Raw genomic sequence first — 19,304 nt, 5'->3', positions numbered from 1 at the left:
ACAGAATGTATCTATATTAAAAAAATACTGAAGTGTTTTTAATTGAAATAAGTACTATAAATACTACTACTATAATATATAAGTAAATAAATACATACATACATAAATTGGGGGAAACTGGCATGAAAATAATGACACACAATGCAAAAATTTGTGAGGGTCTTTAAATATGCTTCATTTAATTTCATGCAAAACATTAAAAAAAATTATGATTAGATACATTTCCCCCAAAAAAATCATATTATTATTCTCAATGGTGATTCTCATTACTGTACTACAGTATTTATCTTTATTACAAAAATACAGATTTTTAAAAAAGTACTACAAATACTACTATGTATAAACACTTTACAATTTAAAACAAATAAATTAAATAATGAATTAATTTAGTTAAAATTGTCATGAAAATAATGGCACACAATGCAAAAATTTGTGATGTTCTTAAAGTAGGCTTAATTTTGATAACAGCCTTTAATTTATTTTCATGCGAGATGAAAATATGATCAGGGATTTGCCCATATAATGTGTGAGCACTTTAACATGTAACAGCACATTCTCAATCGACACCAAAAGCACAAACGGACTCTTGAAAAAGTGAAGTACTTTGATAATTACATGAGATAATACTGCTTTAAAACCCCGTGAACATCAATTAAAGGTTAAACACCCCCGCCAGAGCCCACTGAACACCACAATCCACCAGCTTCCCATCATAACAACAGCTCCGATACTGCTCAATAACACTCAAATATACATCACACCTGCCACGGCTTGGACAAAATGTCCTTTTCATTTATAATAAAACATACTGAGAAAGTAAATAAATAAAGAGTAGCATCCACACTGAAACATGACCTTTGCCCAAACATTTTATCTCTGCTGCAAGTTTGACCCTTGTTAAATGTAAAATGTGCACGGTGAAACTTTTAACAAGGCATAAATTCACTACACCTCCACAGTATTATGTTATGTGGGAAGACACGGCAGTCAGAAGCACGGACAAAAGAAGTACATCATGAACCAAATTAGATACTGTATATATATATCATTTACACACACACACACATATGTGTAAAACTTTATCTAATTGTATCTTTAAGCGGCACTGATGCTGAGCACTTGCGGTTAGTTTAGTGTTATTTCCAGGAATGCTCTGTGTGTCATGAGTCCCGAGACTGAGCTGTCAGTGGGACAGATGTGCTCTCTCCTGGGACACGGGCTAATGGAGGCGGGCCAGCCAGCCATGGCGGAGGAATTAGCCCCATCACACACACCATCTGCCCGCGCAGGTGCTGGCCAGGGAAACCCCATGAAAACTGACCACCCGTCCACATGGTTTAGTGGTGGATCCTGTGACTCAAACCTTATCACACTCTTAAAAATGAATGCTCTTTATTGGCATTGATAGTTCTATTAGGAACCTTTAACATCCATGGAATCTTTTCATTCCATAAAAGATTGTTTATAGCGGAAATATGTTCTTTAGATTTTTTATATGTTCTTCACACTAAGAAGGAAAAAAAACGTTAAAGATTAGTTCACTTCAGAATTAAAATTTCCTGATAACTGACTCACCCCTATGTTATCCAAGATATCCATGTCTTTCTTTCTTCAGTCGAAAAGAAATTAAGGTTTTTGAGGAACACATTCCAGGATTGTTCTCCATATAGTGGACTTCAACGGGAACCTATGGAAGCTTGTTTCCGCCACAGAATAAAACATTTAAAAACTTTTTGACTCGTCTGCACTGTGATACGCCACGCATTACGTAATCATGTTGAAAGGTCGCGCGTGAAGTAGGCGGAAGTACCGACCTCGTGTTTACAAAGCGAGCAAAGACCAAGTCAAAAGCCCTTTACAAAATATATATATATATATATAAATAAAAGGTAAAACAACGACGTCGGACGATTTTGAAGTTGGAGGAGAAAATGTATGAGTTTTTCGCCCTACCCTACATTACCGTCGACCTTTCCAACGTGAATATGTAATGCGTGAAGTCATGGATGTGCAAGACGAGCATTTGTGGTTAAAAAGTATATGAATGTTTATTTATTTTTGAAAATGACGGATGGTTTGGCTGGATAAGACCCTTATTCCTCGGCTGGGATCGTGTACAGCCTTTGAAGCTGCATTGAAACTGCAATTTGGATCTTCAAACCGTTGGAGAAAAATCCTGAAATGTTTTCCTCAAAAACCTTAATTTCTTTTCGAATGAATAAAGAAAGACATCTTGGATGATGTGGGGGTGAGTAAATTATAAGGACATCTAATCTAATCCTTTAATAAGAACTGTTCACTGAAAGCTTCTTTGAGGAACCAAAAATGGGTCTTTTATGGCATGAAACCTTCATTTTAAAGTTTTGTTAGCATTTAATTTGATTTGATTTAATTTAACATGTTATGGCCAGCAGCCATATCACCCAGTAGCCCAAGACTGGTTGCCCACTGAAGCTAAGCAGGGTTGAGCCTGGTCAGTACCTGGATGGGAGAATCCTGGGAAAACCAGGTTGCTGCTGGAAGAGGTGTAAGTGAGGCCAGTAGGGGGCGCTCACCCTGGTGTCTGTGTGGGTCCTAACACCCCAATAGAGTGATGGGGACACTATACTGTCAAAGAGCACCGTCCTTCGGATGAGACGTTAAACCGAGGTCCTGACTCTCTGTGGTAATTTAAAATTCCATGGCACTTCTCGTAAAAGAGTCAGGGTGTAACCCCGGTGTCCTGGCCACATTCCCTCCATCGGCCATTGCCAATCATGGCCTCCTAATAATCCCCATACACTGAATTGGCTCTATCACTCTCTCTCTCCTCTCCACCTATCGCTGGTGTGTGTGTGTGTGTGTGTGGTGACCGCACTGGTGCCGTTGTACTGTGTCTGCCGTCGCATCATGTGGATGCTCACACTGGTGGTGTTGAGGAGAGATCCCCTGATATGATTGTAAAGCGCTTTGGGTGTACAGTAGTACATATGAAAAATGCTATATAAATGCCTCATTCATTCATTCATTTTAATTCAAATAACAAATATTTTATGTTTTATGGTTTTAGATTTAGTTCAATCTAATAACCCTGGTGCCGGGTGTCATCATGCACGTTTCCTTGCTTCCATCTCAGAAAGTACTGAGAAAAATACATACAAACACAGACGCCTCTGACTGATTCAGATGTTCTCCTGCTTCGCGGTAGGTCTCTTATGCCAAGCATTTTCAGGGTTTTCCTCCCGTCAAACAGGCACCAGAGTCCCGGGGCAACAGCAGCAGGAGTGTCTCGTGGAGTCTGCGGCCTGGAGGCTCACAGACGGTCTGTGGTTTCACAACACTTCTGGGAAACAAATCAGCGTCTGAGGCTTAATAAACTGTTTTTACGCCTATGAAAGGAAGCTAAAGTCAACAAAAGCATTTAGAAAACACTAGAGTAAATTCTCAAAAAATAACAGTGTCCAGAGGCTGTCAAAAATCACCATAAAAGTATGATTAAAAAACCAGTCCAAATGACACATGCACTATATTTTGAGTCTTCTGAAGCCATATGACTGCTTTGAGTGAGGAAAAGGTTGAAATTTAGATGCATCAATAACATTAAACTTGCGGTGATGTGGCATTTTTTTATCTGATTGCATTTGATTATGGGGTCAGTAAGATTATGTTTGGTCATCAAGGCTGCATTAATTCGATCAACACTACAGTGCAAGCAGTAATACTGTGAAATATTATTACCATTTAAAATAACTGTTTTCTGTTTGATTTGATTTTGAAATGTAATTTACTCCAGTAATGGCAAAAAAAATACTTTTCAACTGTAGTGTATATACAGTATATCTATTTTATTGATATTTTATGGTGGTTTTAGAACCTGACAGATTAACAAATTCAGCTGTCACTGTCAACTGTGAACTGTGTTCACACTTGTAGTTCGGTTCGCTTGGTTTGTTTGGTCTGAACCCCCCCCCCAAAAAAAAAACCTTCAGTCCTGGTCAGCTTAGCGTTCACATCGCCATTTTTACACTGAATCTAAGGATACTGAACCTAAAGTCATCCCTAATTCATTCACCACCTGATTGGTCGGCTTTTGGCAGCGTTCACACTTATTCAAATGAACCGCACTAACAGAGCAATCGCACCAGAGTTCGCTTTAATCCAACCAAACATGCCAAGTGTGAACACACCCAAATTTATTACAGGATTTTCCTTTAAAGAAAAGTCCAGAAAGCTTCTTCGCTAAGGATTTTAATTACCCTAAACTCATTCCGTGGTTCAGTGGGGTCCTGGATTTGTCTTACTTTCCTCTCTCTGACGGGACGAGCGAGTATATGTGGGTTTCGCTATCCTGCTGGAGGACTGACAAACAACAGGATTAGCTCCCAGTGCCTCTAATTCCACCGGCTGCAAAACAATGCTAACACAAAATGATTAATTCATTAGTTAACACACTCTTAAGTACCCCGAGACAGCCTTGTCTAATTAAAAATGAATTAAATGAAAGAAAGAAAAAACACCAGAGGTTTTTATTTTTTAATTTAGACCAGAGCCAAACGACTGCATTACCCGCCCCGAGGTGAAGAGGGCGGCGGGAGAACGGATCTGCCATTTGGAGGAACGACTGCTGAAAACCAAACACTCTCTAGAGCCACAAGTTGCCAACCTTGTTATAACTGATAACATTAGATATCAATAATTAATACTCTGCAGTGGCACTGCGGATTATGACAACATCCCACAGGACAGGAACAACATACACAGCTCCTATCAAGATGCTCCATTAATAATGTTCACTAGTGTTTCTAGCTTAGTTTACAGGTTTCATTTTTAAGATTTTAGCTGCGGTACAAAGGAGGATGCATTGAGGGATGCGTGTTGTAGCATGTTCTGTGTTAGCATGTTAACCTCTGTAAGTGCACTGAAACATTTAGAAAGTTAAGGCTTTCAGTCCATGTGTATCTGAGATGATTTAAATGCACAGATATATGCATTTTTTTAAATCCAGGAAAACGGGTCAAATGTTTGATGACTCAACCTGCACTAAATAGATTTTTGTCCAATCAAATGCTCTTAAGATACTCTTTCACACTAATGCCGACTGCACTCGCAAGCTACTATTATATTTTGAATTAGTTAAAACATTTTCCATTTTAATTTAAATTTTAAAGTTTTAGTAATTTAGTTATGTTTTTTTGCATGATTTGAGACCCCTGCATTCCCAGCAAACAAGTTGGCTTTAAGTACTATGTACTTGCATCGAAAAATAAGTACAATGTACTTATTGTGTTGATGTTGTATTGTAAAAGACTTTTGCTGCTATTGAGGTGTGATAGGGGTTTGGTTACGGACGGGTGTGGTGGTATCGGTGTGTTTAAGGGTGGGTAAAGGTGTAAGGAAAGGGTCAACAGTGTAATTATAAATGTAATTACATAAATTAATCACAGCTGTAATTACATGCAGGTATTTTTTAAATATAAGTACAGCGTAAAAACATGTATGTACACAATAAGTCCATCGTATCAAATTATTCATTTCAATGTTAGTACATAGTCGTTAAAGCCACTTAATATAAAGTAGGACCAAAAGAACCCCAAAACAACACTTCCCCTTTAAGACGGACTATTCAGTTGGATTTAAAAAATACATAGTTCTGCATATGCCTTGTATCAAGGGGAAAAGGGAAGATGGGAACGGCTGAGAGGGTACAGGGCGTCTGCTACACGGCAAACAAGATTAGAGGTCGATGTAGCAGCTGGGCACTCGTGGCCTGTCGAGAGGCAGAATAACCCGAGATCTCGCCATCTCTCCTCTCCTCCTTCAGGGACGGACACGTCAACACCGCTCAGCTGGCGAAACACAAGCCTTCAGAATTTCATCCCTGAATATTAGCCTCGGTAATGGGCCGATCGATCAGGCAGATCAGTTTTTCGGCCTGTCACGACTGATTATAAGGGCAAGATCATCAATGACTATTTTTGCTTGGTGTGAGGAGCGACACGGCTGACAAATACTGGCATTTTGTGCCCTGGTTTATTTTTTCTCCAATGATATAGATCATGTTTTCAGGCTAGAGCCGGGCGGGGTGATGGGATATATCGTACGACAGTGGCAATGTGTCAACTGGTAGACATACATAATGTTTATATGATGATCGCTAATGCAAAACGCACTGCGGCAATGTCTTATTTGTCATTTTGGCTTATGTGTTGTGTGCGTTTGTGCATCTGAAAAGCAGTCAACTTGTCGTTTTTTAGTCAATTCAAACTTTGTTTCCTTGGCTGCATTGCTCCTGCGCAGAAATATGACATTGCATGCAATCGCAGCACTACAGTACATCTTATTGTTGACAATTGACAAATATGTGATTACTGTAAACAAGCTTTATAGATTGTAATGCAATAGAAGGCAGTTATAAAAGTGCACACTCTGCGCCCGCTTGTTCCTTTACAACATGTGCAACCATGCGGGTTTAACATTGCATTGAATGTGACAGCAAACTGTGAGCTGTGTATAAAAATTTTATGAACTAAGAAATTCTGCATGAAGGAGGCTAGATAAAAAATATTCATGCTTCTACATGACGGCACTGCTGATCAATTTTGTGTGATGTCGCATGCAAATTGCAGAAACTGTTTGCATTAGAAAAAATTCTCATGCATGCAAAATGAGAAAGGCAGAATATTATGTGTGTGTGTGTGTGTGTGTGTGTGTGTGTGTGTGTGTGTGTGTGTGTGTGTGTGTGTGTGTGTGTGTGTGAGAGAGCATGTTTCACTGCATCAGAAGCCTTTACCAGTATGTTTCTCAAGCTCCGCCAGCGTGTCCTGGTATTCTTTGATGATCTGGTCGTAGCGAGAGATCACGTCCTTCCGTAGGTTGTCCCAGTGTGGAGAGAGCTCTCCCAGATCTTTAAGCTCCTGTATCCTGTAGGACACAACAAAAATCAATCACCATTTTGTTAGCTTGACTTAAAGCATTCCCATATCGGACTTCCGAACAGACCCAAATTCCCATAGACTTTCATTGAGGGGGTGAAAACTTTCATTCAAAGCAACAACTAGCCCAGGACAATGTGCTAGAAACATGCAAGCAACATGCTAAAACATGTTAGCCATGTGCATAAAAAATAATAGCAATGTCTTAGCGACATGTTAAACATGATAACAGTGTACTAAAACATGTTAGAAACATGCTAAAACATTAACTGTGTTCAAACATGCCAGAGGAATGCTAGAAATGTGCTAAACATGCAAGTAATGTGCTAAACATGCTAGTAACATGCTATCGATGTGCTCCAACATATTACAAACCTGCTGGTCATGTGTTAAACATGCTGGTAACATGCTAGTAACATGTTAAAACAAGCTCAAAATGATAACAGTGTGCTAAAACATGTTATAAAATTGCTACATGCTAGAGTAATACTAGAAATGTGTTAAAATGTGCTATCAACGTGCTAGTAATATTTTAAACATGCTAGTTACATGCTATCAGAGTGCTCAAACATACTACAAATCTGCTAGTGCTAAGCATGCTAGTAACATGTTAAAACAAGCTAAAACATGTTAGAAACATTAACTATGTTAAAACATGCTAAAGGAATGCTATAAATGTGCTAACCATGCTATTAATGTGATAAAACATGCTAGAAACATACTAATGTGTTAAACATGCTACCAATGTGCTGGCAACATGTTTAAACAAGCTAAAACATAGTAGCACCATGGTAAAATATTTTAACAATGAGCTAAAACATGCTAGCAACATTTTATTGACTTTCTCTGACTTCTAAAACCGTCTAAAGCTTCTAAAAGTTAAACTTTCAGACGGCATTGTCAAGACAACATCAAGTTTGTCTTTAAACTATGCTCATTCAGTTATAACTGTTCCTGTTCAACATACAACATACAAAAGTCTGAGAGGACTAGTGAAGCTCTACTTTGCATTCAAAATGCTAATTCTTGCTTTTGCTAATGACAGAAGCACTGGAGCTGACATGATCAAAACCTACTCGAGCAAGAGATGTTGAGCATATTGAGCTTCAACAGAAGCAAGAACTTCTGAATTAGGCTACTGGCATATTTGAGGTTTTCACATGTATTTTACACTCTCTCTGAACATTTATTTTTTGTGTGTTTCTTTTAAGGCTTCTATGAAAACACGTGAAATTCTTTACTGCGCTAATTCTTGATCTGCGTGTTCGCGGTTGGATCTGATACAGTTTTAACGGCTCCATCCTTCAATGAAAACAAATCTGCTGCCTAAAACCAGCATAACGCAAAATAGATTAATCAGACACCCTGTGCTCTCGAATATGCCTGAAGACTGAAACGATCAGGGATGTTGTTAAAAAGAAGCTTCAACTCAACTTTACTAGCATTTCTGACATCAAAAGTTGGCGGAGTACAAAACGAGCGGTGTCTGCTGCTTAGTTTACATAAATGCTTACTTTTCACTGGGGAAGAAGTTGTTTTGAGTTATGAATGCTACGGTACGTTTTTTCAAAAAACCAAGAAACAGCAATTTTCTCACCAAATGACCCCTTCAAATCTGGTTATGCAGGGACTAAAAGCCCAAAAAATATTTTATGGGGTCTTTCAAAAGGGATCACAGAGTATTTTTGCATCCAATTCAACAGGTGACATTCCCTTATTCAGTCTCATTCTGCCGCAAATATACATAGACGTCTCTCATGTCATGCTTAGAGGTTCTTTTGCTTGACCTACTGTGTGTTGGAGTAAACGTTGTGTCTTTCATGTTGTCATGTGAGGACTTTTACGGTAGATTTGAATATGTTACAGGCTCTTATCTCTCCACGCAGACTGACAGAGCCAGGTCTCATTAATAAAAGGCCCAGGAATCTTTTATTGTGGAGGGAATTTCCAAAGGGAACAATGATTCATTTTCATGTAAATTCAAAGTCTCTGTGATACTTTAATAATAATTTTAGCAATGTGATTAGCATCTTCAAAAGGAGGCAAAGGTGACAAGAGCTGCAGAAATTAGCAGAAAATAGAGAGATTATTGTTTCTATTGAACTCTGTTAAAGGTAAGAGCAGGTCTCAATATTTTTTCCCTAATAATCCTGAATCTTATCCTCAATTATTTAAAGCCTAAGTGGGTGTATGTGCAACTAATATCAAACAGAAAATGATGATTGTTTTTGCTGAAAAGATACCGTTAATTGCTTCCAATATATCAGCATATATGTGCACAACTAGTTTAGCAAAGACATTAAGCTGATTAAAAGTGATAGCAAAGACTACCGTTCGAATAGTATTTTAACTTAATTTCCAAATATCCATATATCATACAGTATCAATTTGATATGCTTTTCTTAACCCAACCACAATTAAAGTTCCAAATGTAATTTCAAATCTTAATTGAAGCAATTTGCAACAATATGATTTAAGCATTGATTAACGAAGCAAACGTAATCCACAGTGCGTATTGTATCTGATGTCTGAAATGTACATATGGGCTCATATGAGTCTGGAAACACCATTGGGTAAGATTTATTTCAATCTTTTTAAGTTTATTTTGCAAATTATTAAAAGTTTATATAATTTTTCACACAACACAAATGACGATATTTTGAGGAAGGCTTCAGCTGTTTTTGTTCATACAATGAAAGTCTCTGGGGTCCAAAACAACAAGATTGGACCCCATTGACTTTCATTGTCTGAACAAAAAAAAAAAACACTAAAAAAAACGCTAAAACATTTTTCTAAATATCTACACACCAACCAACGGTTTCCACGCGATAATCTCCAGAGAGGAAAAAAATTACTTAAAGAGGATGAAAACTACGACAGCAAAAATCGTACCGTGTGCCGACTTAACTCTCTGCCGTTCGAGTGTCGGTCAAAATGAAAGATTTTTTATTTTATTTCAATGAAATGATCGTACTATATTTTAGTTCATTAATGTTTTTGATTTAATATTTTGTATTTTAGGGGATTTGGAATTCAATTATATTTATGCTGTAGTTATAATCCATTTATTCACTTTTTCGGCATATACCTTAAGTTTGGTCTCTCTTTAAAGACGACACTTGGCAGATTAAACAAGTTGTGTTCCAAATTTGAGGTTGATATCTCAAAAAATTTGCTTTCAGTAAGATTTTGTTTGGATGCAGTACCAAACGTTTCCCATTCATTTCCAATGCGGTCATTTTTGACCGCTAACAATACAAGTGTGACCATTTTCGAATCATATACATGATTTTTGTGTGTGTGTTTGTTCACACAGCAAGTGCCAAAACATTTATCAAGTTTCGTTCCATTCCAAACGAGTAAAAAATGACCGAACAGCACCAGGGGGTTAAGAGAGGTTTTCAAAGATGTGCTGAAATTACATGTACGGTTTCATCTGACGTTTAACAGGATAAACAGTGCAAATTAATGCATATAATTTAAAGATGTCTGCTTCAGCATACAGTCAGTCTCTTTCAAAAGACACAGAGGCCTTCAGAATGATCTATTCTGCTCTCGTTCTCATGGTCAAACAATGGTTATCTAAGGAAAATAGGTGAGAAGGAATTGTTATTACTTCATGCCGAGCCAAAGCTGTTAAAAGTCTGAGAAGATCTTGTGCCGAAGTTTGTCGAGCCACTTAAAAAAGCATCATATCTACCATCTTTTTTTGTTCAAAGTCTCAGACTTGAATTGTAATGCCGCTTTATCAGAATGTGCTTTGGGTGGAGCGGTGGCGATAATAAAAAAGAGATTTGTAGCGGAAAGAACGCACACGGGGAGGAAGCAGAGGAAACTTCTGTTTCATATTTTATTGGGTTTGGGTGGATGAAAGACACACTGATAAAGAGCAGAGCTGAAACAAAAGATCTAAGTGGTATTGGAGTTAAAAAAACACATTACTTTGGCAGACAAGAGAGGAGAACACTGGAATTATGTCTATATGTTTTTGTACAGCGGGCCATCGCGGAAGCAGCCACTCCGAAGCCTTCATTTCATGGTGCGTTACGGCCACCGTTCACTTTCAATCACTGGAGGCTTTGTGTCTGCAATCAATTCCAGAAATGTGAAGGGAATAATAATTAACAACAGTACTTTCGAGTGACGGACACTAGCGGTGAAAGCGGACTAGTCTCGATGAGCACATGCTTGTATAATGACGTTTCTTTATACAAGCGTTCCCTTGAGTTTATGTTCGGCTACATCAAGAGAAAAGCTGATGATTTCCATTGCGGTTAGCGGGGGGGGGGGGGGGGGGGGGGGGGATCATCATTTTGAGTTGATGAAGTAATACACTGATGATGAAACTGCAAAATACACTGACCTCAGGGTTAATCGACTTAAAAGCAAGGGAAAAAATATAATTTGGAGAGATAAATGTCAAATGATGTGATAAAAATGTCAATTTTTTTCTCTACGAAATAGCGCTTTCTCCTGCCAAAACCTGTGTATGAGCTGGCAATGTCAAAAAAAGAGTGAATGTAAAGAAAAAGTGAGTCTCAGCACAGCCCTTCAGCGAACATTATCACATCAACACTGCAAACAAACTGGCCTATAAACCGTGGAGAATGAAAGTTATCCGTCATTCATCTCAATGACATGAGGAATCTTTTAAATGCGATTGTCATGTGACTTATCACTCTGTAGCCACAGGGAAATGACATCATGACAACACTGACAGACTGGGGGGAACACAGGAACACACATTATCCTGAACGGTGATGTCAAAGACAGCAGACAGGGAACTAATCCAAGTATATAAAGCAGCGTATAAAGTATGAAGTAAATGGACACACTGGCAAAACATTTATTATAATACAGGATGAAAAGTATTTCTTACAGCAAATGGGGAAAAGAAGAAAGAAAGAAATGTCAATTAATGAAATGATAAAAATGTAAGTAAACATTTATATATTTACTTACATATTGATTTTTAATTCACTTTCAAAAATAAATAAATACCAGACACTGGCAAAACATCTATTATAGTATATAATGAAAAATTGCTACTTTTTTCTTACAAAATAGAAGAAAATTTCAATAGAAACATTTTTAAATTAAATAATTATGTATTAAATTTTTTTCAAGGAAAATTCGATTTCTCAATGCATAATCCCTTTAAGCAAGTAAATAGCTTTAATTTGGATGTCTTGTTGACTGGTGAAGGACACATGCACTGAAGAATGACACCAGATTCCACAGTGAATTTGCATTGACGTCAGTCCGATGAAAGTGCAAATAAACACTGATAAACAAAAGTAGACAAAGTTGTCTCTCATTCATAATAAACAAACACTAGCTTTTTACAATTGCTGGAAAAAAAATTTGAGTGTCTGGGCAAAAGCCGGTGCCGTGATGTTGTGGGCGGATGCCAGTTACAAACCCCGAGTATGACTAACATTAACAGTGATGCTTAGCAAACACAACTAATGATACACTATCAGCATCGCGTTGTGTTCAATTTCTTCATTTTTCCAAACACATTGAGACATGAAGCTCTTTTAAGCGCTTATGCCATTGTGGTTAAACCAGAGCCAACAAAAGCAGCAGAAATGGGCTTAAAGGTGAATGTGGTGCCTGGGCCGATAATGAGATGTCTAGGGATAGAAATGTCTGCTAAAGTTACCAGTCAGAAGCAGGGAGAGCAGGTGTGGAGGCCAAATAGCCTCCCTGAATAATGCACACATGATGATAATTGCTTAGCAGGGTCTGATCTATGGAAGCTCCAGTCTGGGAATGTGCGTCTCGCTGAGTTAACGATCTCAGATTCTTCAATGGACAAACACACATTTCCTGGTCTGGCTTACAATGATTTTGTTGTAGATGAAAACGATGTGTCTATGCTAATATCTGTCGACTTTGGGGAAGTTGCTGCAGATAATGGTGCATGCTGAGAAGTGTTCTGCATGTGCATAAAGCCAGAAACTCTGGGGAAAGTGCGAGAGCAGGAAACAAAGAGCAAATTAAGCAGTGGGATCTTTCAGCATGTTGCTCTGCAGTGAGAAACAGGCTCACGAATGGTTTAGGTTTAAATAATATTGGGCAAAAATCTGAATTTAAAGAACTGACTCCATTCGTGTGAATTTCAATTGAATTGACTACATATTCAATCAGGATTTTGAACTGCAATGACAGGAAGCAGAATTTATTGAAATTAAATCACAGAATCGCACAGAAGTTTTAGAAACAATAAAAAAATGTTAAACGATTTATGACGCACAATTTTGTGCTGAATGGGGATTGGTGACAGGGTTTGAGGAGTCCCGCCCAAAAAAATTGCATTGTACCTATTTATTATATATATATACACACACACACACACACACACACACACACACACACACACACACATATATATATATATATATATATATACAGTATACACACATACACACACACACACACATATATATATATATATATACACACACAGACACACATACATACATACATACATATATATATATATATATATATATATATATATATATATATATATATATATATACACACACACACACATATACACACACACACACACACACATATATATATATATACATACACACACACACACACACACACATATATATATATATATAAAATATATAATGGAATAAAAAAGGTTTTCTCGATTTAGTTCTGATCACACATCCAAGCACTCATGGACAGTGAGCTGTGGTGGTCATGTCACTTCCTATCATCACCTGTCAATAAAATAATCATAAATGGCAAAACATCTCTTGCTGCACCATCTGAAGACATGCTAGTTCTGCAGCATTGATCTGACATGCAACGACACTTTCCACTTTCTTTCAGAGATTTTCATCAAGGTGTGTAATCACACATTCATCTGATTGAACTGCATAGGAGCTGTGTTCTTTAAAAAGAACATCTATGCTCTGCGTCAGAGTGTATTATTGACTGCTGTGCTTTAAAAAGTGCCGTTTCCTGCGATGCGCCCTTGTTCTTTTCACCTCGCGATTCCACGCGGCTCAATTCTCTTTTAGATTTTCTCTTTTACGCTCAGGTAACAGCGCTCCCACAATGAGACAGAGGGAGGAGAGAAAGCAAAGGTAAAATGAAAGAAAAGCAAGAGAGGGAGAGGTGGTTGAGTTTCCGAGAGAGAGGACAGGCGCTCTCCTTTGAAGTGTTAAACATCCTTGAATAATTTAGTGCAGGCTAAGTATAGCTCTAAAACAGCCATTTCCATCTCTGAAATAAACCCTCGCTCGACATGCACACGGCATCTCACTCCTACTGCCTTTTGTGTTGCACTCCTTCTTCCAAACAATTCCAGCTTCGCCCAACCTTCACTTCAACCCGTTCTTCTAGGAGTGGGAATCACCAGGGATCTTACGAGACAAAGCATTCGCGACACTTCAGCCGCCATGTTGTTTGCAGTAGGACATTCATATGATTTACACATGCACTGCAAATGCTAAAAATGCCACTATTAAAATGCAAGTACAAGTTGTTCCTGTAGTTCAAGCATGACGCTAGAGACGCAAGGTCATACAGTAGGTTTGATTCTTACTGAGCAAACAAAATGACGAAACATGCATCTTGAATACACTGTTGCTTAAAAGCATCTGGCACATGAATTTCACAGTAACACTCAAGTACTCATATTTACAGTGAAGGCGGCTCTTCACACAAGACACTGCATTGAACATCTAGAACAAACGTTTATACAGTAGGCCCTTTCACTCCCGATATATCACCCAATACTTATTCCGTTGGGTGTAAAACTCTTGGTGCCGCTTTAATGATCTTGCCTCCTTCAATGTCCTGTTTCCTAGCCGTCCTCTCATCGGTCTGAATCTTACCTGCAGGTGTCCTCCTGAATGTAGAGGGCGATGAGCTGCTTCGGGACGCTGAAGGACAGTGTGCACTCCGCCATCTGTTCCCGCACCAACATCCATTTACTGTCCACCGTCTGAAACCTGTACACCTTACACACCGCATTCTTAAACACTGATGGAGAGAGAGAGAGAGAGAGAGAGAGAGAGAGAGAGAGATTAGGTGTATTACAGATGTATTTACATATGATCATTTTGGCAAAGTACAGTGAATAACGACTTCAATTTCAGCCTATTCCTTACATAAAGCCACTGACTTCAGCTAAGCAGCTGGACAGAGAAAATGGAGGAAAAAAAGAAGGAGGCATGGAAGACAGGTAAGACAGGTAAAGCATTTTTACTTCCTAAAAATGTGTCCAAGGGGTAGTAAATAAATAATAAATAAAAGAGGGCCCAAGACTGAGCCTTGGGGAACACCAGTGGTAACTTGCGATGGCTTAGATCTGAAGTTTTTTAATTGTACAAACTGATAATGCTTTTATCAGAGATGAGGAAGCACTAGAAGAAGTTGTTTCATTTAGCATGAAATCATGTTTCTCGTCAACGCTTCGCTCCACAAGCGAGTCGACGGAGCAGGCCACACACCTGAGTGGAAATCTGCAAGTGTCACACAAGCATTTATTCTACACTTTTCCTAATGCTAGAGTTGCTTAAATTTTGACCATTTTTGATTGTCGTAGTTGAAGCATGAGATTCCTATAAAATACACAGGGGGGAAAGGTCTAACTCCAGTTAGAGCTTAAACAAGGGGTTTTGATGCATAATGCTGGTATATGCACTGGAAAAAAATGGCTAAACAGTAAGAAAAATAGAACTAACATAAAATGAACCTACGTAGCTAATTTTAACCCTCTGAGGTCGAGAAGCGCGCCGACGCGTTTTGCCGGATTTTTTTCACATAGCAGCAACATAAACTTAAATTACTCCGTCATTTATGGTTATACAGAAAAAAGAAATATAAAAAAATAATCTGTGATATTTCTACTTTTGTATGTGTCCACTTACAATCAAATCAAAACATTGTGCTTTTGTAAAATAAAGAAAATAAACAGGGTGTGCGTTCTGCCTCTCCGTCGCGTGAACTTTTTTTTCTTGAGCACGTCTATAAACTGAAACAAAACTCAGCGAATACTTCTCACACATTTATGAGCCATATACCTTTATACACATTTAAGTGTGTACTTTTAAATGATCGGATTCAAACTGAAAACAAATATTCTCTGTTTAAGTAATTTGTATAAAACCAACAGGATGTCCAGCTTCTCAAACGCTTGCTAATTACTTTTTAATTCGACACGCCCACTCGCGCAAAAGAGATTCACATGCAAATCTCCACATGGAACGTGAACGCCCTCGTTACCTCAAACACAAAACACCAAAAAACTTCACAAGTCTCTGCTTTTCGTCGAGTTTGGAAGACACGTCTGAGCTTATATTGGATTTACCTCAGAAGAAGAAGAACGCGATTTGAAGACAAGAAAGATGTAAGGTAAGAAATTCTTACTTATTAGTTTATGGTATTGTTGCATAAACTTCACATTGCAGTTGAACTGTTGCAAGATATATGGTGAATATTATACTATTTAGACCCGTGTTTCCTGTTAAATACTGTTTGTGGATATCTGCTCAAACATAGATATGTATAACCATAATGTTTAATATTTTGGAGTGCGATGGCGTTTGAATGTATCATATTTTGGAGCGCGCTGTGGGTTTTAATGTATCATATTTTGGAGCGCGGTGTTCATTATATATTGTTGGAAACGTGTGTGTGTGTGTATTCTGTGAATTTTAAAAAGAAATTTTAACCAGAAAAATCTAAAATCTATTCCCAAAATCGTGCAGCCCTATAGTTTCTCTTGATATCAGTATGTTCACAGTTTTTTCTTTTTTTTTTTCTTTCAGGGACCAGATGCAACTGAGTCCTGCTGACTTCAACATTCACATGAGTCTCTGTACATGAACATGGTAAAGTGAAAATCAAACACCTTGGAAATTAAAGGTATGTACAATGTTTTTAGGAATGGCACAAAGGTCTCTGTCTTTGGATCATTGTTTTCAATGTGCTCTTTTGTCATTTGTATTTTTTGATTGTGTTGTGTTGTAAATAAATCCAAACAATCTAAAAGCCATTCTTTTTTAAATCTCCTCATTCTTTGTGCAAGGTTGCTCTGAATGACAGGGCCTGATCGCTCCTAATAGGGCAGTTAGGGGAGTGTCTTTGTCTTTCTCAGGTGTTAAAGGCTCACATATTAATGAGATGATCACGCCTCTTCGCATATGGCTTTGTCACACAAAACACGTCTTAGAAATTTTAAATCAATATATTGTCTTATCTGAATGAGCAGTCAGGGTGATTTTCACATAGTTTTGGAGAAAATATTCTAGGCTATGTCATACAATTTTCAAAAGTCTTGTGAAGAAATAATCAGTATGGGTTTCATGGCCTTATTTCAGTGAGAATTTTTTTTTGTATTTTCACAAACCACGCATAAATGTCATTATCTCAAAACTACAAACTTTTACACACATGCTGCTGATATATTATTGTAGCAGAGTTTGTGCTAAATACAGTGTAATTAGACTTTAGCCATGAAAATGTCACTAGTAACAGAAAAAAACACAAATGTCAGAGCATGTCAGAACACCTCCAGCGCCCAGAAAACAGCTCAGACCTCAGAGGGTTAAATGAGTCTTTACTGTTGTCCCTGTACGTATCTATTAATTGCAATTATATGTTACGATGTTGAAATAATTTATTGCATTAACAATATTTTTAATTAACCTATTTTGGTAACACTTTACAATAAGGTACAATTTGTTAATACATTTGTTAACATTAACTCACAATGAACAATGTATTTTTTTAATGTATTTATTATTCAGGCATGTGATTGGCTAAGGACAAAAAAGCAGGAAAATATACTGAGACCCCCCCCCACACGCCGATCAAACTGGTGGCGGATCTATGGATAGTAAAGCAGGACCCATAACAACTTATTTGAACAAAAAAATACATTTTAATTTATTTTACAGCTAGATGTGCAACATGCAACTTTTTTTGTACAGGATGACAAATGACAACTTATTTGGTGGATGTGTCGCAGTGGAAATCAAAGCCAAGTGTCTAATCCACTGCGCCATCAACATATAATAATAGTAGTAATAATAATTATAACAACAATGACAATAACTTATTTGAATTTTAAAAAATAATATCTTTTTACCAAACCTATACTGCTAAATGTGCAACATCCAACTTTTTATGACACATGACAACAACTTATTTGAATAAAAAAAACAACAACCCCCCTTTAAACATTAATTATAGCCATCCAACATTACAGTGATTCCATCATTACTGAAAGCTATCAATTTTAAAAAAAACATTTATTAGGCTTCAAAAAATATAACAGCTTTTAATTTAAGTGAACTTCAAACAATCCTCACATAAACCCATAATAAATGTCATATTTACCTGTGCCCTTCCTGTCTAACAGGTAGGACATACAGAAATTGGATAAATCAAACAGTCTGCGCTGCATAAATTATAAATTATAAATTATATATAGACTAATCCTTATTAAAGCTACACAAGTTCTTTAGTCAAGAGCAGTGAGTAATTTTCTCTGTTCTTTGATTAACTTTACTGACAGAGTATTATTGGATGCTGGTCCTTTAAGAGCAGCCGCTGTTGACAGATACACGGATCTCACACGCGCCTCATTCTCTCACGAGTCACAACTCTTTATGTCCATCATAAGACTGCTCTTATGTTATGAAGATACTCGACAAACGACATTTTGGCATAATTGTGTGTGTTATTGTTCGTTCAAGCGCGAAAGAGAACTGTATTCTGGCGCGCGGTCTGTGCATGCGCATGATACTGGCGCGCGTCTTTCAGTCAGGACATTCACAGGCAGCGCGCTCTCTTTTGACTTGTCACGCATTGGTTTAAAGCATTCGCATGAATAAGAGCGGGATCATGTAACACTAGCCAAAGGATGACAAAAAATAACAGATGCTGCGTTAATTGCGTTAACAGTCGAAACATTCCGGATTAATCCGGAAAAATCACATCCCTGATTATTCTTTGTTAATAATAGTTAATAAAAAAATCTGATTGTTCATTGTTTGTTCATGTAAGTTTACACTGCATTAATTAGAGTTAACAAACACAACTTTAGATTTAAAAATGTATTAGTAAACGTTGAAATTAGGCTCCATCTGCATTTTAATTCTGTTAGACCTTTCCTCTGCATTTTACACAATCTCTCACAGTACTCTCATTTCACAACTCTCTGCTCTTGGTATCTCTGAAACTGCCCTATCTTGGTTCACTTCCAACCTGTCTGACTGTCAGCATTACATCTCTATCAGCCAGACTAAGTCGACTACTGCCTCTGTCTCACATTGTGTTCCCCAGGGTTCTGTTCTTGGACCTTTACTCTTCATAATCTACATGCTTTGACTAGGTAGCATTATCCGTCAT

At 37.7% G+C, this 19,304-nt stretch overlaps 1 protein-coding gene across 7 annotated transcripts in view; it reads right to left on the bottom strand.

The window, feature by feature from the left end:
* inpp4b (inositol polyphosphate-4-phosphatase type II B) overlaps window positions 1-19,304 on the bottom strand; it is a 175,585-nt gene that overhangs the window by 67,600 nt on the left and 88,681 nt on the right. For all 7 annotated transcript variants that reach the window (XM_082164272.1, XM_082164274.1, XM_082164273.1 and 4 more), the window contains 2 exons: window positions 14,780-14,927; window positions 6,770-6,900 (listed from right to left, as the gene is read on the bottom strand). In XM_082164272.1, the coding sequence (XP_082020398.1) occupies window positions 6,770-6,900; window positions 14,780-14,927 (279 nt within the window). The remainder of the gene's footprint in view (window positions 1-6,769; window positions 6,901-14,779; window positions 14,928-19,304) is intronic.

Source organism: Leuciscus leuciscus (genome assembly GCF_965113295.1).
Source record: "Leuciscus leuciscus genome assembly, chromosome: 3".
In the NCBI taxonomy this organism is placed as follows: domain Eukaryota; kingdom Metazoa; phylum Chordata; class Actinopteri; order Cypriniformes; family Leuciscidae; genus Leuciscus; species Leuciscus leuciscus.
The sequence above is the reverse complement of the archived record's forward strand: the minus strand, read 5'-3'. Positions and strand labels throughout refer to the sequence as shown.